At 36.1% G+C, this 24,406-nt stretch overlaps 1 protein-coding gene across 2 annotated transcripts in view; it reads left to right on the top strand.

Annotated features, from left to right (window-relative positions):
* PDLIM5 (PDZ and LIM domain 5) overlaps positions 1-24,406 on the top strand; it is a 178,038-nt gene that overhangs the window by 120,087 nt on the left and 33,545 nt on the right. Inside the window, exons 9-12 of one of the 2 annotated variants that reach the window (XM_069485342.1) lie at positions 6,257-6,376; positions 8,098-8,241; positions 9,009-9,140; positions 15,797-15,987. In XM_069485342.1, coding sequence (XP_069341443.1) covers positions 6,257-6,376; positions 8,098-8,241; positions 9,009-9,140; positions 15,797-15,987 — 587 coding nt within the window. The remainder of the gene's footprint in view (positions 1-6,256; positions 6,377-8,097; positions 8,242-9,008; positions 9,141-15,796; positions 15,988-24,406) is intronic. The other variant, XM_069485343.1, reaches the window with a different exon arrangement.

Genomic DNA, 24,406 nt, shown 5'->3' with positions numbered 1-24,406 from the left:
TTGGTGACCATAATGAAAGGTCGCCATCTACTGAACATAAGTAATTACTACACTTCAGTTCCTTGTGAGAATAGTACTTTAAAATTATTGAGGCAAGGAACATAGTTCCTAACTACTCTGTGTATTTTCACACAAAAATTGTTTAGTTCAATGTTTAATTTTGGAAACACCTGAGTATTTTTATAAAATTAAACCTGTATTATTACCACTAATAAAGATGTTTTATTAATAAAAATCAGTATTCGTAATACGCAAAATTGACTTTCATAGTCCAGAATATGCACCAAGTTCTGAGAAGCAGAATTTTATCAGTCTAGTAACCCTTCTCTTATGACATTGGGTAAATTTTTTTCCAGTTTACCCTTAGAAAGGTAAATTATACAATAAAATTATTTTATTGAATTAAACCAGAAAATAAAATGAACTTATCATCTTTACTAAAACTCAATATTGAAGAAGACTCCTGCAGTTTAGTTATTTTTTTTTTTACTTCAAAAGAAATCACAACTTAAAAAATTAATTGGCGTTGATAATGGGCAATCTTCAGGACGATAGAAGGCTTAATTTTCTATCTTTTGCAGTTATTCAATTTAACATATTTCGGTCACATTGAAAATTTCAGAAGACCACGGTTTCGTTATGTGAAGATTTGTTTATTATAATAGTATGATTTTTTTTGAGACAGAATCTCACTCTGTCGCCCTGGATATATATAGTGCATGGTGTCAGCCTAGCTCACTGCAACCTCAAACTCTGGGGTTCAAGTGATCCTTTTGCCTCAGACTTTGAAGTAGCTGGGACTACAGGCACGTACCACCACTTTTCGTGTTGGAAGGCCGAATTTATTTAGCTGTAATCAAATAAGGCCACATTCAAGAAACTTCAGATTAGCTATACTTAAAAATGTACATTACTTTGTAAAAGTCTAACTACTGTGTACTTAATAATTTCAAAAAATGAAAACTATTTGTCAGTTTTAAAGTTAACTAACCTTTTAATGACCTTGTTGCGTCTGCTTTTTGTTGGAGAGCATTTGAATATCTGGTTGCAGCATGGAGGTCCACAGCTGCAGTTGATCCTCTAGATGGGTATCAGTCACCTTAAGGGCATCTTGATTTGGGTTAGGTAGGAAAATGTAGATTCACAGCAATAAGTGTTTGAAAAGCAAGAAAGAAATTTTGGGGGCATGTTGCCAAAGGCTTAGGTATTCTACTGCATTTTTCCATATTTCAATTGGATCTTTCTTAACATCAAACAATGACTTTAAAATGTCATTTACTGAGAGCTCGATCGATTCCATGTGTAGTTCTTTAGGTGCCTTGGTGATATCAACTAGGTGAGACTGAAATGCTAATTTCAGTGTGATGTCATGATTCTCACAGTCAGTGAACCTTTCATTGTATTCTCCAATTAATAGGTCTATAACAGCTCTGTACTCTCTAAATGATTCGCGTATATCATCCTGCTCATCAATGACTTTTGCTAACAGAATAAAATATCCATCTGAAATTTCCTTTTAAAGAAGTGTTTTGAAAAAAGAGAGATTTTTCGAAATGCTTGGATTTTTTATTTTTGCTACATATCATATATAGACTTAGTTTTACCTTGCAAAGAAATATTCAGATTGTTTTGATTTGACATGATATCACACAGAAATGCTGCATTCCTATAGAAATCCTCTTTCAGTAATTCACATTGCTGAGTCTGTTCCTTGAAGTTTAACTATATGTTCTTGCAGAGATGAAATTTTGGCAAACACCTGTCACTGTGAAAGTCAGCGCACTTCAGAATGATATGGCAAATTCACACTAAATACCTCCTCATTCGACTTTAGCATATTAGGAAACTGACCATGCTGTGTTGCATTTGCACAAATATAGTTAACAGTACTTATAATTTGTTGCAAAGTGTCACTTAAAATAGTAGCTTTAGCACAGAGATTTTGCTGATACAAGATATAATGAAAAGAAATGAGAGCATCTGGATCTGTTAATACTTTTTTTATATGTGCAATAAACCCTTCATGTTTTCCTGTCGTGGAAGGTGCACTGTCTGTACATACACTTGCTAAATTTACCAAATTCAGTCCAACTTCATGACATTTATCTTGAAAGTTGTTGAAGATACCTCCCCCCTGGGTTCTGTTTGCAAGAGTGCCCAAAGTGAGTAACTCTTCGTAGCAAAGAAGATCTTCTGTTATGACCCAAATGAAATTACAAAACCTGTGCCAAGCTGTTAGTATCAGTTGATTCATCCAAAGTGATTGAATAATATATATTTTCCTTTTGAAGTATTGCATGAAGTTGTTCTGTTAAGTTGAAGGCTAATTCATACTGCCAGTCAGTTACGGTTCTCCTTGAAAGAGGCCATTGTTTGTACTTTGAAACGTTAACAGGGTCTAAGCATCCTACAACTTCAACAATGCATTCTTTCACAATTTCTGCATCACTGAATGGCTTCCCTCTTTTTCCCGAGTATATAAGCTACTTTACAAGTTGGTTCAGTGGCATTATTTCCAGGTCTTATTACTGCTTGAAAGAATTGTCTTTGTGTTTCATCTTTTAATATCTGCACTACAACCTTTCACACCTCTCCCTCTAATTTAAAATATTTGTGGTCTTTATGAGTGTTATAATGCTGATAAGCATTGAATTTCTTTAACGTTCATATTACAGTATCAAAAAGCAAGCAAATCATCTTATCTTTAGCAGAAACAAGATAATATTGCAATTCCCAATCCTCATTAAAAAATCTGTTTTCTTCCTTCAGTGTTCTCTTGGTCTTCTTTGACATGATGGGCTGTTAAGCAGACAGAATTAAAAAATACTGTCAAGCTGTGCAACAATTCACAAATTCCACTTCAAACAGAAACACAGTGCACTGTTACCAAAAGCTCATAACAGATTGGTGTACTAGACGCCCATAAACTCTCGCCAACCAGCCTTGTAGGGTAGTGGTGCCAGTCAGGCGGGGAAAGTTAGAACTAAATCGTGAGCAGAGCAGCCGTCAATTTAGCCCTTATGGCTTGTTAATGTTCTAATTGTCCCGGTCAATCTGGGAGGATTATTTCGTTGAAACTTATTTTACTCTTTGGTATTTTAAAAATAAAATAAAAATATAAAAGACAAACACAAAAATATCAATAAAAATAAAAGGATTTCTTCTGTAAAATTTGGATTCAGTCCAAAGGCTGCACTTAACCACCTAGAAGGCCATTTGTGGCCTTAAGGCCACAGGTTCCCCACCCCTGGGTTAGACAGTGGGTGAATTTGAAGTTTTAATGCAGAGAAGCAACACTTTTAAACAAGCATGTTGGAATCAAACTTACGCTTGGCTTACAAAGCAATGGAATCCAATATTTCTTGCTAAAATTAGCAAAGCTTTTAGCAGATATATTGTTGCAGCACTTACTGTGTGTCACTCACCGTTCTAAGTGCTGGTTCGTAACAGAGTTCAAGGTGCTGTCATGGACTTACAGTCTAGTGGAGCAGACCTGCAATGAAAACAACAAATAATGTAGTTTTAGGTTACAGTATACTTTATAAAGAAATAATATAGGACAATGTGATGAACATAATGAAGGGAGAGGGAGAGTAAGGTAATTAGACAGTAATTAAGGAAAAAGAAGATATTTATGCTGAAATGTGAATGATCTGACAGAATCAATCTTGTAGGTACGGAGGATATGTGTTCTTTAGGTGGAGAACAGCAAGTGCAAAGGCCCTGAGGCAGGAATCAGCTCAGTGTGTTTAAGGAACTGAAAGAAGGCTGCTATGAAATGGGGCATGGTAAATAAGGAAGAGAGCGATAAGAGATTGAGTGAAGGGAGCAGATTATTTATTACCTTGTAGGTTATGTGAAGGAATTTAGATTCTTCTCCCAATTTAATGGGAAGCCCAACACAGGTTTATAATCCTGGGAGCAACATCTGATGTGTGTTTTTAAAAGATCACTTAGTATTCACTATGGAAAATCAATTATAAGGGAGAAATAATGGAAGCAGGAGACTGTTAGGAGTGTTCCTACAGCTCAGGCAAATGATGACGGCTTAAACCATGGAGGTGGAAAGAATTGTTAGAGGAAGAGCTGATCGGTGTATAGAAATATTGGGGTGGGGGTAATGGAGAATGGAAAATTGATAAGAGTCACTGAATTTGGTGAGAATTAATTCAGTTGATAAGAACCGGTGAAATTGAGAAGAGTAAATTCAGTACAGCAAAAAAGCTAATAGAATCAAAAGGTAGCAGAGTGAGTGAGAAAGGAAAAAGGGTGCTTAAAATTTAGATTTCAGACATGTTGTACTTGATGAAAAAGTAAAAGTTACGAATTTTGGAGCACGTGGCTGCAGTATTCCAAGCCTAAAGCTTTGCCTTAGGGGAGTATGTCACTGAAGTGAAGAAGTCAAAGAATTTAATAATTAGGTTATTTATTCAGTGATTCAACATGATGACATTGAGATCACCAAGAAGGATTGGTGGAATGGGGTAAAGAGGAAGGCAGTGAGTTGGGCTGAAGCAAACGGAGGGGGGTAGAGAGGAGAGAATGGGAAGAGGATACCTGAGTGGAGTCGTCCAATGACACGAGCTTCAAAGGGTGTGGGATGTGGGAGGATCGCAGATGCCTGATGGTATTTGAAACAGTAATGAGGAGGACGCTTGCTTCACGTCCGGGTTTACAAGAATATGGTATATGAGAGAAAAGGCAACCTCTGTTTGAAGGGACTACAAAGAAGGTATAGAATGATAGAGGGTTTGTGGGGGCTGTGAGGGATGGTAAATTGATCAGATTAGGAGATGCAAAAAGCAATAAAGAAATGAGTCCGGCCGGGCGCGGTGGCTCACGCCTGTAATCCTAGCACTCTGGGAGGCCGAGGTGGGCGGATCGTTTGAGCTCAGGAGTTCGAGACCAGCCCGAGCAAGAGCGAGACCCCATCTCTACTAAAAATAGAAAGAAATTATATGGACTGCTAAAACTATATATAGAAAAAATTAGCCGGGCATGGTGGTGCATGCCTGTAGTCCCAGCTACTCGAGAGGCTGAGGCAGTAGGATCGCTTGAGCCCAGGAGTTTGAGGTTGCTGTGAGCTAGACTGACGCCACGGCACTCACTCTAGCCTGGGCAACAGAGTGAGACTCTGTCTCAAAAAAAAAAGAAATGAGTCCAAGAGATGATGGATGTATTTTTTGTAGATATAGTATAACATACGCTCATTTTTTACTTGATTCACACCCTATAGAACATTTAGACTCTATAGAACATTTTTCTATAGAGATCAAGCAATAGTATAGATAACTAAAGAGTTTACAAAGTATTAAGACTGGACACTTAATAATGGTAAAATCCATTAGGAAAAGGCAACAGCAGAGAAATGTGTCAGAATTAAGGCAGAGTTTGAAAGGGGTGAAAAAAGAAAATATCAACAAAGAGCAAACTTTTCCCCCCAACACAAATGTCTTAGTTCAGGCTGTTATAACAAAAATACCATAGACTGAGTGGCATAAACAGCAAACATTTATTTCTCATAGTTCTGGAGGCTGGGAAGTCTAAGACCAGGGTATGGGTAGGTTCGGTGTCTGGTGAGGACTCGCTTCCTGGTTCATGCACAGTGCCTTCTTGCTGTGTCCTCACATGGAAGAAGGGGCAAGGGAGCTCTCTGGGATCTAAAAAATACTTAAAGTACTACAGTTGCATGCAACCATCTGTTGTTATGTGACTGGATAAAATACTTTGTTTACATCAAGATAAACAACATCCATATAATTTCAGATCTATAAACACAGTATTCTGACTTGAAAGGAAATTTCTGGTTACTTTCTCATAGTATACTTTTTAGGCAGCTGCCCCACGAGATGCTGGAAAGTATTATGTACGAAGTAGTACAGGCAGACCTGGTCCAAGTTCCGCCCGACGCTTACTAGATGCATAGTATTGAGCAACTTAAAGTATTCAAAATGCATAGTCAGTAAATGGGAATTCCCATCTACCTTTTCTTCTTTATGCATAATCTTTTATCTCTTGGAAATAGCCATGTTAAAGGATTTGGGGGAAAAACAACTCATATTTTATGGTGGTGGGGTTGTTGGTTTTGGTTTTTAACCTTTTGCAGATACGAAGTAAAAGAAAAAAAAAAACCCAACTAACAGTGTTCCCAAAATTGAACTAATGTACATTTAAAAGATGGTATAGATTATAAATGTCTTCTGTACTTTTCATTAATATTTCCTTTGCTTTGTTCATTTTACTTCTGAAAACTTAGGTTTGACAGTTCTCTGGAAGACCTACCTAAGAGCGGACCTCACCCACCTGCAACTCCTCAGGTGTTAACTATTGGTAGCCAAGTAGCCACACTTTCTAAAGTAGCAACTACTTATTCTAGGTAGTTTTTCCTTCTTGGTATGTCTAAATGTCAGTGCTGGTGGTGAACTTACATACTTAAACCGTTTGACTGAAAAACAAAAGGTGATCACTGATTACAGAACTGACATCATTAACATAGAGACAAGGAAGCTTGGCACTCAGCCTCAGAACACTGCTTTACACTGCTGTTGTATGTTTTGTTTAGTTTCTCACTTCTAATGTAGAATCAGAAAATTTGTGTTTTTATTTATTCACTTTGTGATTTGGAAAGTCAGCTTGCTGAGTTTGTCGTAGTCTGCTTTTCTGCAGTAGAACATTCACCTTTAAAAAAAAAAAGATAATTCTCCTCTAAAAAAGAAATACAGAAGTCATACATAATGCTACCAGGGGCCCACACATATTCTAAAGATATTCTGGTCAATAATTCTGCTTATAATGCTAGACTTTGCTGATACTAAGTCCTTTTATATTATTATTTGTGATACAATATGATAAAAGAAATTTGTTAGTTTCCTTTTCTTCTCACTGGAGAAGAATAAATTAGCTGATTTATTTTTTAGCTGATTTTTTATAGGCTTAAGTTTCTAGTTCTTACTATTGGCCATTACTTCCCTCAACTAGTAACCATGGCCTCAAAGATGCAGAGTATTGAGAAACTCAAACGTTGAGTCACTTGCTAAATTTATTCTTCACTTTGACCTGGGTTGAGGTTCGCACTTAATTACTTGGTGTTGGAGGTGGCCACTGTCACAAACATTTGAAAAAAGTGGTCATGGTATTCATTATAATGATAGTCATTAATAACTTGCACCCGTAAATGAAGACAGACTATAAGTTTCACACTATGCATTTTAGACTTTGTTTTTATTTTGCTTAATAAATATTCTCAATTTTAATTTAATAACTAATTTGGAAATTATAACACTTCTGATGATAGAATATTAATTCCTGTTCAGGTGTTTGATCTTTTCTAAAAGACCAAGGGAAATTATTATTTTAAGTAACAAGAGTTCTGAAGATAAAATTTTATATCTGCATTTTAAGATCTTTTCAGAGCTTACTGAAAATAGAAATATGGAACTCAGCAGAGAAGGTGCTATTTTGATTATATTCACTGTAACTACTGTTTATTTTTGCAGAGGTGCTTAGCCTCTCAGAGATTTACTCTCAAGTTTTAAACAGTTTTTCTTGTTCATGTTAATATTGATATGTATTGCTGCTTCTGAACAGGCAGCCAGCTATACCTGCTACTCCTTAAAATGCAAGTCTCATTAAAATGGCACCCTACCAGTATATATCATCTCTAAGGTAAAACTCTTTATATAGAGACTTTTTGGAAAAAATAACTTAGTTTTACTTCTTTCTCTGCTTATATTAATAAAAATTCAAACTTCCTGTTTAGATTTATTTTTTACTTAGTTGGCAAATCAATCTTCAAATGTTTGTTATGATACTGATTTGATTTTAAATACAGCTAGAGACAGTGAACTTTAATATATTCAAAGGTGTTTGTATGTCAAAAATCCATTTTATGAAGGATTATACATCAAATTTTAATTTCTGAGGGAAATTATAGCAACAGTAAATTAGTGACCTGAACTCATGTTACACCTCTTCACATTTTACACCTTTACAATGTCTAAGTATTAATATAGGATGGTTGCTATCTTGTATTTATTATGTTGCCTTTTCTCACTTCTCTTTTTGTTCCTCTCCTGTTTTTATTTCCCTACCTATCAGTTTTAGCAGCTCCACAAAAAATGTAGAAGTTTCTTTGGAAGGTTTTCGAAACTTTTCTACCTTCTCTCCTCCTGCTAGATATAGCGCTGCAGTTCTGAGTAGCGCAGCTGCCACTGTGTCCGCTGTCATTGCTGCAAAAACCAGGTAGAACTATGTGTGCAACGTGTGTCTGATGTGATGCCAATGCTCTTCACCGTACAAGTCACCTCAAAGAAAACACACCTGTTTCAAAAGGTCACAGCCCTATTACGAGCACTGGATAATGGCTATTTGATCTAGGTTGTGGATGAATCCCACAGGATTTGTTACTGATTTTTTTTAAAAATCATCTTTTTAGTCTCCTGTTGCACCATGTTTGTATGATATTTCTCAACTGCATGGATTATTGCATGTCATGTGCGTATTGGGTTCTTATGGTTTTCAGTTTTCATACTTGAAACATAATAAAATATAAATGAGTATTTTAAATTTCTGCTGATTTTATCCTTACCCACAACTTTTAGGGGTGATTGAGAGCCTAACTACTCTCCGAAACACTCCTCTCTCCCCCCAAAAAAATTGTTTTATTTTTGTGGGGTTTTTTGTTCTTTGGTGATTTCTATAGTCTTTAAAGCTTTAATTGCTTTCTAAAAGATTGCCTTGACCAATTTTGGTGAAAATTTAATTAATTTTATGCGAACGAGTAAAATAATGTAATTTAATTAATTTTATGTGAATGAGTAAAATAATGTAATAAACTCTTGGCCCTTCCTTTCATCCTCTTTCCCTGCTTTGTGCTTCCCCACCCTTTCCCCTCCCTCTCCCATCCCCTCTCTCTGAAAGGAAACGTTTCTAATCCTAGACCTTAAAAGCTACTTTCTGCCATTGGTAGTGTGATTTTTGACTTCAAACTCTTTCTGAATGCTTGCCAGGCTCTCCAATCCTGAAAGATATCACCCACTCCTGGATGCACTTTGCATCAGCCCTGTCTCCAGGCCTTTAGCTTTTCCCTATCTTCCGTCCTCCAGGAACTCAACTGGCTCTGTCCATGTTAAGAAAACAAGGTACTGTGGGAATATACGGCAAGTGAGTTGCTGTTAAGGGCACTGTCGTCTCTAACACTTAACCACTGTGTGAACAGGCCAGATGAGAACATCCTTGAGTTCCAGGGATTGGTGCCCAATGTTGAACTAACTGCAATTTGAGTACAGTGGTGATGTGCAAGCGCACTGTTTTGTATCATTATTAACTCACCTTTTAACCCTTTCTGACATCTTTCATTAGTATACTTGATACTTGGTACGAAACTTTGAGTCACTGTGCAATTATTTAAATTGTAGTAGAATCGTATCTGAAGATTTTTCTTGGAAAAGCAACTTAATTTTCACTATATCTGGGAAATGCTAAAACACAAAAATTAATTTCCCCCCCTAAACTTAATGATTAGACCAAAAAATTTTAGGCATAATATAAAAAATAGAAATATCACAAGTATTTATTTACTGAAGGTATAATCTCAATGAAGTAACTGTATAAAATCATTTTTGACAGAACAAAGTCAATGGCAAAGTGTACAACTGTGACTATAGTTAGTGAAAACCTGCTTAAACTAGGCTGTCTATTGATTAGGTGTTTGTATCCTAACCACTGTTATGAAGGTTTTTAATATACTTATTGTTATTCTGGGTAACTTCTACGGGATGTGTTTAAGCAAGGGGAGAGGGATCATAGTACATTTTATTCTAAGAAAAAAAATACCTGAAATTGTTTTGTATTTTGTATATTTGCAGAATTGTGTTAAATAAGCAGATATTTTTCATTGTCAGGGCTAAGTTTGTACTGAGACAGGTTACTGACCACTTTGAAGTACACTTTGAGTACTTGACTACACTTGGACCACACCTGAGAACCTGCTGGAAGGCTATAGATCCTCCCTCCAGAAAAGTGCCTGTGTGCACACACACACAGAAGTATGCATGCGGTTGTGTATTGACTGAAGTTATCTGTGGATCCACCCCTAGAACAAATATTAGTGGTCATTACCATTGCTTTTTATTAACAGCAATGAGGGACAGGCAAAGTATATTTTGATATTTGAGAGGGGGAAATGGTTCTTGAAAAGATAGTTGGCATTCTGGAAAGCAGGAATATGGGGTTTCCTGAGAAGACCCTTGCTAACTTAGTGGGTTCCCCAAAGAGCAGATGGGATAGTGTCAGAGACATTTTATCTCTGACTTTTGCTTTTGTATGATAGTAGTCTTTAAAATCATAAAAACAGTATAATACCAAACCTGTTTCTTTTCATTGTAGTATATTTAGCACTTTGAATTTTGGTGTAAAAACTCTTAAGTTAAAGAATTTTGTTTAGGCAAATATTGAAAATTTTTATGTAAACACAGAATTCTGGAAGGAAAGGCATTCCTTACCCCTTTACCTACCCAGGTCCTTTTATAGAGCTCTGACAGAAGAATTCTAAAAACAAAAAGTTGTGCATAACTAAGGCCCTTTCAAAAATATTTGTTTCCTACCACTTCAAAGTCTGTATATTAAAATATCATTTTTTGGTAAGACTTCAGCTAAGAACTGATTAGCTTAGACATTGATAATTAAATATGTGATATACAATTGGCTTTTTAAAAATTCAGAAGGAGGCTGAGATGGGCGGATTCCTTGAGCCCGGGAGTTTGAGGCTGCAGTGAACTACAGTCGTGCCATCGCACTCCAGCCTGACTGACAGAGTGAGACCTTGTCTCTAAAAGAATAAATAAATAAAAATAAACATGCAATTAGAATGAAAGTTACTCTCAAGTGTATTCTTCAAGCAGAGTTTTTCTTTTGAAAATAGACTTAAAATTTCCAAGTGTTCTCAATCTGTAGCTGAACTTTGTTTGCTGTGATAGTTAAACAAATGTGGGAAAGGAATGTAAACTCAAGATAAATTAGGTTGTTGACACTGAAAGCTAATTTTTGTTCCTTTTTCTTTTTTCCTGATAAGCTTTGTTTTGAAAAGAAACCCTTACTCTATTGGTATATTTGTCTCTATTTTCAGTTTTTGAAATATGAAACGGAAATCTTGGTATTCTTGAAATAGAAATCATATTAATTTATTATTTCATTTCGGTCCTTGTTTACTTGGCAGACTAGTGAAAATGACCATATTTGATTCTCAGCATCTGTGGGATTAGCCGAGAGTATTTATGGATTTACACTAACTTCCTCATTAGAGTTCTTTAGAGGGCATTTTAATTTTTGTTTAGAACTTAGGTATACCTTAAATTATTTAAATTTAGAAAAAATATATTTGACTCATGAGTTCAGAAATAAGATAGTAATTGCATTTAAGTAACAATGATTAAATTAGTCACTAGAATTTTAGAATATCTTGCTGCCAGTGATTATTGATAACATTTTATTCCCAAATATAAAATAATATGGCAAATAAGTTTATTATTCCTTTCATCTTTAGTACATGATACCTAATGTTTATGTGTTTTCTTTAAGTATTAATAGTAGCTAATAGTTAAAAATTAGAAAAAAAAGATATGTTAGATCTTTAGAGGCCTGGGCATCATATATTCAGACATATGATTTCCTATATAAAGCCTAATAGCCTTCCATTACTACATGAAACGTTTTAAATAAATACGGATCTATTTTCCCAGAGAAAACTGAACTTCAGATGAATTGTGAATTTAAACATAAATGGAAAAACTTTCTTGCGTATAACTTAGATTTCTATAAATTCTTATTTATTTATTTATTTTCAGAGACAGAGTCATGCTCTGTCACCCAGGCTGGAATGCAGTGGCACAATCATAGCTCACTATAACCTACTTCTCTTGAGTAGCTAGGACTACAGGTATGCACCACCGTGTCCAGCTAATTTTTTAATTTTTTTTGTAGCGATGTGGTCTTGTTTTTTGCCCAGATTTGTCTCAAACTTCTATCTTCAAGCAATCCTCCCACCTCAGCCTCTCAAAGTGCTAGGGTTACAGGCATGAGCTGTCGGGCTTGGCCTATAAATTCTTCATAATCTACCCCAAGCCCTTTGTATCTGAAGAGTACTGTTTAAGATTTAAACATCTTAGAGCTTTTGAGAGAGAATGTATGCAAGCCTGTGTACAAAGCGTACAATAACAAATTAAAATATTTTTTAGCATATATGATGCTTATTACATGGGAATTTTAAGAAATTTAAAATTGAGTTGAGGAAGCAAGATTGTATCTGTGGTCAATGTCCTGGACCCAAACTCTTCACAAACTATATTTAGAAGTAAAATTATCAGTACAGATGAGAGGTGTTTATTTAGTAAATGTACTTATTACTAATACACCAGACCAGATAATTACAGGATGTAGAACTAATAGGCCCTTTCATTTCTTGAGCATATACTCTGTGCTGCCCACTGTGCTAGGTACTTTCCATGTATGATCTCATATTTCATTTAATTCTTACAGTAACCTTGGAATAAAGGTAGTGTTTTTATACCATTTTACAAGTGAGGAAATTTACTGAGTTTAAGTAACGTACCCAAGGTCACATTAAAGTCTCCAACCTTGGGTAGTTTATAATGTAGTGGAAGAGACAAGTACATAAAGAAGTTACTATTAATAATAATTTTAAAATGGCTGTTGCAAGTCAGCATAAAATTATATCCCCTGCACTTAACAAACGCCATGAATTAAAAGGAGTGTCTGTACTTCTAGAAGCCGAGTACTTAAATAACACGTTAGCTGCTTAGCATGGAGCCCAGTGCATGATGGATATTATTATTAATTCAAATATTATTAATGATAGATAAGATTCGGATGGGTACAGACAGAGGGTGGAGAGGGGTACCCAGAGCCTGGAAAAATAGAACTGGGGACAGAGAGTAGGGGCAGCCAGAATATAGTTTGTAAAGCATAGTGATAGGAGATGAGAGTAGATTGGTAGATTGTAGCTTTGTCGTAGAAGGCTTTGAGTGTCATGCTGAAGTGTAACTTAGCTCTCCATCCTCTAAATGGTTAAATCCATTCGACAGCATTTCCATCCTCTGCTTAAATACCGTCTGCGACTTAAATGTGTTAGGCACAGATTTCTTTTTTTCTTGGGATGATTTTTTTATTTTATATTAGGAAGTACGTACTTGCTTTTGTTGAACCAAATCTATCTCACTGTAGATTCAACTCACTGACATTAGGCAAACAGAATATGAGATTTGAGGGTGGCTGTAATGCTTCTCTTATGGGTTTGTTCATACCGTGGGCCAGTACTACCAGTTCCCTCAACCGAACTATTAAGTTTGGACCTGAATTTCTACCATCCTGGTCACTCTCTTCTAAATAAATTTGTCTGGCAACTCTCTTGGAATTAAATTTTAATTCTTTCAGATTAGTAAACATTAAATGATGATCATTTGGTTTTGTTGTTATTTCTAGATTATTTTTTGTTTGCTTATACATTTTCTTCTTAGAACTGAGACTCTATAGATTATTAGTTACTGTTTATCAAAGCCACAAGAATACTTAATCCTAGAATGAAAATGACCTGTATATAAGTATTTCAAAAATCATTTCTTTATAAAAATATTAAAAATAAGTCTTTTGTTATTCCACCATATTATCCTTTTCATATGTTAAACTCATATTCTGTGCCTTAGAGTATGCTAAGCTCTTTATACATAATCACTTTATTTATGCCTCATAGAAATCTTACGAGCAAAATATTATCACCAAGGTTTAGGTAATTGAGACTTAGAGACATAAAATAATTTGTCTATCACAAAATTTTTAAAAGATGCTCATAGCCACTGTACTATAATGTTTGAACTCTGTTTCCACTAATGCTTTTTGTTGTAGTGCCTTTATCGATAATTGTGTTCAACATTCTCATTACATAAGCAGTCTTTCAGTCTTTATTTATGGAAAAAATTATTAAAGTACATAAATTTTTCATTGTATAGTATGTTTTAACATCAAGCAAGTCTTAGGTTTTTTTTTTAAACTGGTCAGAAATAATAGAAGGTGATGACTCTATTGTACTTGAATTTGAGAGAATAGAGAATAATATTTCAAGAAAGTAAACATATCTTTAGTACAATTTTTCAAAACTGTTTCGTGTCAGAGGTGCCTCAAAACCACTCCCAGGTTTGATGTTTCACTAGAAAGACTTACAGGACTCAGCACAGATAGTTGTACTCATGATTAAGATTTATTACAACAAAAGAAATAAAAATAAATAATTTTAAAAAAAGAATACAAAGCAAAATCAGCAAAGGAAGAAGGTGCAATGGGGCCAAATCTGGAAGAAACGAGGCTCAAGTTTCTAAGAATCCTTTCCCGGTGGAGTCACACACGACATGCTTAATTCCTCCTACAGCATGTTATGTCAAAATGTACAAAGTGTTGTCTACCAGAGAAGCCCGACTGGAGACTATGGACCCAAGGTTTTTATTAGGGGCTTTTTATGCAGGTACCCTGTGCCCAGTTTGTAGGAAAATCCTGGACTCTCAGAAGGAGAGCAAGTGTTCAGCATAAACCATGTTGTTTATACAAAGAGTTTAGGCCCAGTGAACCACTGTGTACCAGTTGGACAAAGTTTTACGTCACTGGGAATAGTTTGCCAAGGGCCAGCATTGCAAGCAGGCCTTCTAAGGATGGGCAGTCTGAGGTCACTGTGGTAGGTGTTACCTGAGATTCAAGAGGCACTGGGGAGGTTAGGTGCTCTTGTTCATTTGGCAATAATACAGTGGACGTGATAGAATTTGAAATTTCTTTTCATTGAAATAATCTCTACTTAGACAGTATAATTAAGGGTATTTATTTCACTGAAGTCATCAATATAGTGCCCAATCTGTATCAGTCTGTTCCTCCAGCTATTGATTCTAGTTATTGAAAGAATTGAGTTTCTGTACATGGAATTATTTAACCAACCAGTATTGAAAAGTTAAGTAGTAGGAAGTATTTTATTATTATTACTGTTATACTTTACTTGATAGAAATAATGGCTGCTACAGTATTGTATCATTCCAAAGCATATATTTTATAGTTTAGGCTAACTCACATTATTTTTTTGTGGGGGAAATGATATATATATAATTATAAATAACAAATGACCTGGTAATAGAGACTGTATGATCTTCTAATCAAAACTGGAACCAGCATAGACAAAGACCTCCTGTTAAGCACGTAGCTCTGTTGAGAGAAGATAATGGTAGGCTGGTGTCTTTTTTCCTGTTACTATGAACACAGAACACTGGGCGTTCTTTTAGGCAAGGGATGTTGTCTCTTGTTTGTCGCGGTGTGATCGGGGCATAGCACGTCTGACATATCATAGGTGCATAAATATTTATTGAATGAGTAAGTATGTGAGTAAAAAGAGTAACTTGTGAGATGTCAGGGAAATGAAATTCATAAAATACCAGAAGAATGTGGGAAGTTCTTGCCATTTCACAGAGATTATCAGGAATTCTCCGGTCATTTATTATCTTAATCTAGATGACTCTTTTGAAATGTTGAGATAGAGAGGTATAGGAAGGGGAAATTAGTGTATCATTTAAAGAGATTGGCTATGAGATTTTTAATAGGCCAGTTTCTCAAGGTAGCATTTCCAAAAATATATTTCGTAGAACAAATGCAGTCTGACAGCTTTCCTTTCCTTTCCTTCAGTCATGATTTTAGATCATTGCTGAGAGATTACTACCACTTCATCAAAAATATTTCTTTATTTTCTTTACAGCAGCCCCCAGGAGGCTTCTCCGCAAGTGGCTTCTTCCTCGGTGGCTTCATCGCGGAGCGTGCCCGAGAGCGTGGAGGGCCCAGCCTCGGGCAGACCAGGGGTGGCCGGCCTCACCACCGCTGCTGCCTTCAAGCCTCTGGGATCCACCAGCGTTATCAAGTCCCCAAGCTGGCAGCGGCCAAACCAAGCAGGTAATCCAAAGAAATCTCTTGCTTTTCTTAAGTGAGTGTAATTATGAAACCGTGTTCTGGGATATATGATAGAATTCACTGGGAAAACCCATTCTCAACCATCTAAGATTTAGAAAGGACTGTAAGGAAGAGCTATGGCTATTTTTCTCTCTGAAGTGTCTCCTAAACATTCTCTGTGTGTATTTGATGCAATTACATTTGCTATTCATAACTGCAGAATTAAACATTTCCTTGTTTCCCAGATTACTCAGAAAGCATGTGTTGAATGGTAAATTCAGGGTTCTATTTCCTAACAGACTCTATTGTTGGAAGGTTGTCCCTGGAAATACAACACTCTAGTTTTGATGATGTGTACAGATAACTACAACAGAAACATATGTTGCCATCAAACAATTCTCAAAGAAAGCATCTTTTAATTCTTGTTGTTTGACGATTTATGAAGCAGAAGGGGAAGAAGGACACAGTACTAGCAAGAGAGCCTTTGGATGGGAGGATGGAACAGCGTGGCCTCAATCTGGAAACCTGAGTCCTCATCCACTTCTACAAATAAATAGCTTGAAATAGAGTCATTTAACCTTTTTGACCCTCAGTTTTCTGATCTGCAAAATGAAGGGAGACTAAATCGTTTCCTGTTTCTCCCAACATGAACAAAGTTTATGATGATATAACAAAAGTACCTCTTTCAACAGGAAGATGGGATTATACTTAAATGTTGCCAATCCCAAACTCAGCCTTCATCTCTCCTTTATACTCTCCCTGGGTGATTTTATCCAGGTCCCTCTAACTACCCAGCCATCAACAATTTACAGTTTTCTCTCTCCTGAATTCCCTGTCCTCAAACCATTGACCTATTTGCTGTCTCCTGGTGGCACCTCAGATGCAGCATGTCTGAAATGACCGTGTCCTGTCTCTGGGGATTGGACGTCCACTCAGTCACCAAAGCGAGAATGTAAATTTTAGATCTCCCCATCCCGCCACCCCCACCCCCACCACCCACTCCCTCCCACAGTAACTAACACCCAATGATTTCACTTCTCAGTAAATTTCTCAGATTTCTTTCCTCTGTCATCAGAACCATCGCCTTGTTTCAGGCCCTGTCATTACAGATGACTTCTGACTAATTTCCTTGTCTCCTCACTCCTTCCATCTGTCCTCCATACTTCAGCAAGTGATCTTTCTAACACCCTGATTTGCCATGTCACTCCCCTGTGAACAGATGCTTTACTCTCTCACCATCTTTAACATATCATTTCAGACCTTTTGTACTTTGGCCCCTACTAACTTCTCAGCCTCATCTCTTGCTTCTGCCCAGGTTACAGTCTGTGCTTGGTTGCACTGAACCATCTTCAGTTTCTGAGACGATGCCGTGTTAACTTGCTTTCGAAAGTTCTTGTCCCTCTGTGTAGAATGCACTTCTTCACCTAGGCCTTCACCTAGTCCTGGTCTTTCCTCATCAGTTTTGGGATGAGTGTTTTTTTTTTTTTTTTTTAATTATTTCTTGTACAATGATATGAAATAATATGGGAAATATTCATGATAAATTATTAAGTGAACAATGCAAGTTAAAAACAACAGTTTCATATTTTTTTCCCCACCCCCCCTTTCCCGAGTCAGCACCTTCAAGTGTTACCACTCCCCAAACGGTGCGCAATGCACTCATTGTGTAGGCATACCCCCATCCCCTCCCCCACCCCCCACCTCAGTCTGATGTCCAATTGGTGTCGTTAGTTTTGGGATGAGTGTTGATTGAATACACAAGGGGCTACTTTCAAAATGTGATAGTTTTAAGAATTGATCATTTAAGAATATTTTTGACATTTGTAAAGTGGATTTTAGTTAATTAGGGATCCATCTTTATTTGTATGTTTTCCACAGTGTTTACATGTATTAGACACTAAATAATTCCTTTATGATAAATAGATTATCTTTAAAAAAGAACTAATCATTTATACAGTTTATTTCATAGTAGCGTATGTTACATGTTGCTAATTTTGCAAAGAAGCTGGAAGTATTTGTGTTGTGTTGGAAAGAGGAGAGGCCATTGCATATGATCTAGACTATTTAAAAGAAAGACTATTTTATTGTTTTTAAAGACTTAAAATATTCAGACAAATATCATTAGCCTCTGAACTATCTGGACTATTAATTGACTGAGCAAGACCTGTTCTCTTGGGAAAACAAGCGCTGCTGAAGCTCAGCCCCATGGATGTTGAGTTATGTGTGTTTACTTAAAGCCTGTGTATGATAATGGAGATTCACTGTAATTATTTTGTGTCTGCATTTGAATACAGAAAGTAACTTTCAGAAAAATCCCTTTGGTGTAACTGGAAGCCAGCAGGAGAATGTTTTATAAAACAGCAAGGAAAAGACTAAATTTTGGAAGTAGAGATAGAAGGGAAGGCACAAAGTATATGGACAGCAGAGGGCGGAAAGTATATATATGGCTTTTGGAAGTTCAGAAATTTATGGTCAAAAAACTGCCCTGCCTCTTCAAGTGGGAAGAAAAAATTCCAGTTGATGTGGAACTCCTGGAGAACGCAGTATAGCAAATTACCACAAGAGGGCGATGGAATCCTTTCTTCTCTGAGTCTATTTAATTTGTCAGAATAATCAGAGCAGGCAAATAATAGCAACTATAATGATGATTCACATGGTTAGTATTTAAAACATTACGGGTTTTTCCAGAAAATATAGGTGAATTTAATATGAGGAAAACTATGTCATTATAAAACATTATATCATCTTATATAACATTGTAAGGCAATATTATGAAAAGAAAATGTGTTTTCCTATTGTAGAGTCATAGTTGAATTACATCATAATCCTTAGCTCAAATCAGAAAATATTTACTGAGCTCCCATTTATATTACTCTAGGTGCTATAAATTGGCACTTAATCAGTTATTACGTTACGTAAAAGTTACTTATTTTACACTATTTTTTGAAGTTAAAAAATAAATATAAAATTCCCAGCCACTCACATTCTTTTATGGTGCCCCACCCAAAGCTGTATCACAGTTTAAAACAACCACCACAAAAAACCCACCTCAGAATCTATTCTGATTTAGTCTTAGATATAGTAGTTTCAAAGATTGCTGATGCAAAGGAAAAAATGTTTTATTTAGAAAGTGATAGCTCTCTCTCATTTTGGGTTCTGTGTTCTCTACCATGCACCTGTGAGAACAGCAGTGCCAACCAAAGGGATGCAAAAGCTGGCGAGGTGAGGGAGTGAGCTGGGGAGGGCTCATTCAAGTATGGGGGCAGCTGGCATTGCTTCTCTCCCAGTCCAAGCTTCAGGCTTGCTTTCTCTTGACAATTCATGGCTGTGCCCTAGTGTTGGTGAAAAAAGGAACAAAAAATAGATTTGATCCCCCTCCCCCACACACAGATCACCGAAGAGTGACGGTTACCTGTGATGTCATTTTAAAATGCAGTCATCCCTCAGTATCCCTAAACTGTTGGTTCCAGGATCCCTGTGATATCAAAATTCAAGGATACTGAAGTCCCTGATACAGTAATCAAATGGTGCAGTATTTGCATATAACTGATGCATATCGTCCTATATACTTTAAATCATTTCTAGATTTCTTACAATACCTAATATAATATAGATACTATGTAAATAGTTATACTCTATTTTTTATTTACATTATTGTTGTATCATTATTTTTTCTGAATATTTTCAGTTCTTGATTGGTTGAATCTGCAGAGGTAGAACCCACAGATACAGAGGGCCAACGTGTGTAAGTAGATGTATATAAGTGCATGTACTACTTATTCATACCCTGCCCTCTGGGGTATGAATTTCAGAAGGTTAGCATTTTAGTGCAACATGCAAACACACATAAATATTTTGGGTCAGAAGAGAAAGTGTATTTCTTACTGTGTTTTACAATTTAAAAAAAAAAAATGGAAAGTCACTGATTTATTTATTTATGTTAAATATGGCATTTATCAGAACAAAGTCACAGATTTAAATATTTTAGAGTCATACTTTTGTTATTGAGTGATGCCTATTGTAATTTTGAAGTGATGGGCCAAAAAAAGACTTCATTGAAAGGGTTGATTGAAATTTTAAGACCTACCAGTATATTCTGAGCCTGTCTTAGTTTTCCTTCACCTCCACTGAAGTTTGGACCTTACGTCTTAGATCATTTCCCCTGTGGTGTTACATAGCCTGTGTTACTCAGAAATCTTTTAAGAACACAGTAGTGTTAAGCCAGTTGATAAATAGGGAGGAGGTGTGTATGTAACAACATCATAGTTTAGATGGGATCATGTTCTGTATCTCAGGCATATAGTTTAACATATACCACCACACACACACACAAAGCTTGCCAGTGACTAACAAAGAGTTAGTCTGTCAAATAAATATTTTAGGTTGCAGAATGTTCAAAAGTTCATGGTCTTGATGTAAGTATTAAGATACAAGAAAAGTAAGACTCCAAACTTGAGTTACATGTAAGCTGGCAATACTGCTTTCTACTTGCCCTGTGTCTTTGATAATACTTGCATAAATAAGATGCAATAGTCCCTCTATAAACATTGACTTGAATCTAGAAAAATATATAAAAGGTGAGATTTTTCTTGTGAATGTTGGATTTGTACTTTTTAAAACTTAATTTGAATTTACTATATTTGTATGCCTAACAGATTTTTTATGTTCAAATCATTCATATTATGTATAAGTAATAAGTGGTTAGACAGGAACATAAAAATATGTTCTTGTGTTTATGTAGGTGACCTAATTTTGTAAGTAAGGTTTTTTCCTAGATTCTGTTTAAGTTATGGATGCCAGATTAGGTAAATTTAGTTCACTAGATACAAACATATGTATAAAATATTACTGTCTTACCAAATATAAATGAGCCTTTATATGTTCAAACATATCAGTTTTCTAATTTTAGTTTCATCCTATACAAAATGAGAATGATTAGTTCATTAGAATATAAGCAATTCCTTGCTAGATTAGGACCCATTGTTCAGAAACCCCAGTGTTGTGACAGGTGGTGGCCCTGAAAAATAGGAATGCCTGCCCTTGGGGTATGAATTTCAGAAGGTTAGCATTTTAGTGAGCCTGCAGTTTCTTTAGCTATTAAAATAAGAATCTTAAAAAAAGTCTCTTATATCATTGTTGCGAAGATCAAATGATGCAGCATATACTTCAAGTGCCTGGCACCTAGAGGGTACTCAAAGAGGTTAAGTTCGTATCTCTTTATTCCTTTTCATGATAGCATTAATAACTGACACTGTTACCGTACAGTAAAACAGTTTGCATGTGACTTCCCTGCTTGAAAATATCTTGGGCTCTCTGCTGCCCACAGGTGAAATATTTAGTTTCTTAACAGGGCTTTTTGTCCTCTTACAACCTTGGGCCAACCTTCTCCACCCTCATTTTGTAATCCGTTCTTTGTGTCCAGTCACCCAAAGGTTCACCAGTTCGTACCATTCTTTGGGCACACACCTGTGTGCTCTGTACAAGCTGCTCCTTTTATTTGAAATACTTTTCCATCCCTTCTGCTCCTGACAGACTTCCGTTTGCCCTTTAAGACCAGCTGTCACCTCCTTTGTGAAGCTTTCTTGAGCCCTCTAGTTTAGTTACCTGTTCATTCTCTATGTTCGTGCAAAATTTTGGTAGTGTCTTTATTGTAGCATTCATCATGTTCATTTTAATATTTTACATACGTATCTTTTACCAGTGTTTTGAGATCCCTTTAAGGACAGGGACCGAGTCTTACTCATCTTTGTTCTATGTCACCTGAACAATACCTGGCTCAGTTTATAGGCCCTCAGTCAATGTCATTGAGTGAGTGAGTGGGTGGATAGGTCAGTCAGTTTGTCTTATTTTGGACATCTTCATAGGATTTGAAGAACACCTAGTTCATTTGCCGGAATATTGTTCTGTTCTCTTCCCAAACTTGAAATTCCCAAGCAGCCGTTGAACAAAGGTGGAAGCGCTGTCTGCCAAAGGCTGCTGTTCAAACATAAGCATGTTGCTCGAGGAGAAGGGGACTCCACTCTCCTTGAAGCATCCAGCTCCCATAAGAATTAAAGCTTGTCATAAGCAGTGCCACAACTAGTGTTACGTTATTTATTTCCAGGAATTAAAAAGTAATAGTTCTGAAGCCCTATGGTAGGAATTTTTTTTTTTCTCAAAAAATAAGTGTCTTTATTGCACATAAGGAACCAAGCAGTGGAGTGCAGATAGAATAGTAAGAAGGCGGGATCACTGTTTTGTCACTGTGTACAAAAGCTTGGATGCAAAGCACTGATAGATAACATAGAAATCAGCAAAAAAAAAAACAAAAAAAAAATGCAAAGAAGAGTTAAATGAGATTACAAGGCCCAGGTGTAGAGGTCTAGATTGGTGGAAAGGGGAGAGAGACTTGGATAAAGTTCCAAGCATACAATCTTGAGGTAGCGTATGTATTTGTTTACACTGAAGTCCTATTTTATACAGAAATAAAATTTTAATGCTTGTGCCTAAAGCAAAATCACATGTAGTCAACGAACCTTGAACATTTTTAGGAAGAGGCCAAGTTGGAGAGGAAACAACATCTACAAAAACTCTGTAAGAATTTGGCTTCTCGAAGAAGGGCAGGTAGTTCAGTATATTCAAGACTGTCTAGTGACCAGAGAGAAAGTTGGATGGATTAATGGGGACATTGAATGTCAGAGTGCGGACTTGATGATGAAAGGAAGCTTATTAAAAGATTTATAAGCTGGAAGTGGCAAAATCAGATTTGCATTATTAAAAGGTCATTATATTAATAGCATTATGACTTCAGTGTAGAGATTAAGACTGAAATCCTGGAGACCATTTAAGAGGCTGTTGAGGTAATCCAGAGATGATGATAATGAATATTACCCTGGGCAGTGGCAGTGATTGGAGAGAATTCCGTGGGCAAGAGAACTAACTGCAGGGTACTTAACGCTTAACCTGACCAGGATGCAAGTTTTAACCATTGCTTTTGCCAGGGAGCTTGATTCCCTATAGAGTACTTACGTATCCTCTGTTAAAACACTGGTGGAGGATTATCTTTGGCTTGGAGAAACTATTGGTTCTGAGCAAGCAAGACTATGGCACAGAAAATTGGTTGAATATTATCTTTAGTTTTTTTATGTAATGTGTCAAGTTATAAAATATAAATGTGGATTGATTGCATCTTGTACTTAAGAAATAAGTTTACTTTTATATTAATAGTATGACTATTAATGCAGCTTTTTCTCAGGTGAGTGCATTTAAACATTGTCTAAATGTTGACTCTTGTCTCCGCGGTTCACAGTTGCAAATATGAGATTGGTAGCCTTGGCGTGATCCTCATTGCATTGTCTGCCTGTGCAGGAAACATTTGTACTACATGTTGTCATGGAAATAGACATTATGAGATAGAAATTTCTTCTGAGACAAAAGAAGAGAAATTCTATAGAGCCCCATTGGTCAAACATTAAATAATTCATGTTGTTATTTGTATGTAGTTCAGAAAGCTTTAGGGTGATAGGCCTTTTTAAATTTTTTCATTAATTACAGTAATTCTTTCTCCCTTTCAAAATATAATATACTGGTTTTTTTTTAGAGCATCTGCAATGGTACTCAACGAATGTATTAACATTATATGTATTTAACAAGCAACAATTTCTGCTGAAAAAACAATGAGTTATACATTAGCTAATATCTAATCAGCATTTTCTATAGAAAACAGTGTCACTTTATTTCATAGAGCCATTAAATTAAAATAAGAGGCTTTGGTATGTTTTCTTTCACAGTAGTCAGTGTTGTCTGGCTGTGCTGAAATTTTTTGTTTGCTGTTTTCATTAGCAGTTCTCGTAGCATGTTAGAATGCCACCTTCATGCTTGCTTTAATTGTATGTACACACAACTCGCAGAGAGCCCTGTTTACTCTCCTGTCCCCTGATGCTGGCAAGGAATTAGTGGGTTTCTTATTGTTGTTGTCAGATGTGTTCATAGGAGGAGGCATTCTACTGAGGAAAATAGAGGCGTTTAGTTGATATAATGGTGGCATACTCAAGACACAGTATTTTATCATTTAATATTAGACATTCTTACCCTCTGATACTCCATGCTGAACAAATACTAATTTCCCTACATTCTTCTTAAGGCACCAGTCCGTTTGTAAGAATCAGGTGCTATGTATATAAGCTTTGTGTTAGTGAACTGCTTTTTTCTCTAGGAACCAGTTTTGATCTCTAGTAAATGCAAGGGCTTTCATCGACAATAGTGTAAAAACATAAAAAATGGTAATTCTTTTTGAGAACATAAGTTGTTTTGTGGTTTGAAGAAGCATGACACAAGTAAGCTATAGATATAAAAGGTGTGACCATTTGAAGGTCTTTTAGGCACATGAGAAAGGAAAAAGATACAAACTTGATTTTTCACATGGAATGTTGCATTGACTTCA

This window comes from Eulemur rufifrons, chromosome 13, assembly GCF_041146395.1.
Source record: "Eulemur rufifrons isolate Redbay chromosome 13, OSU_ERuf_1, whole genome shotgun sequence".
Classification (NCBI taxonomy): Eukaryota; Metazoa; Chordata; class Mammalia; order Primates; family Lemuridae; genus Eulemur; species Eulemur rufifrons.
This window is presented reverse-complemented; position numbering and strand designations above follow the sequence as displayed.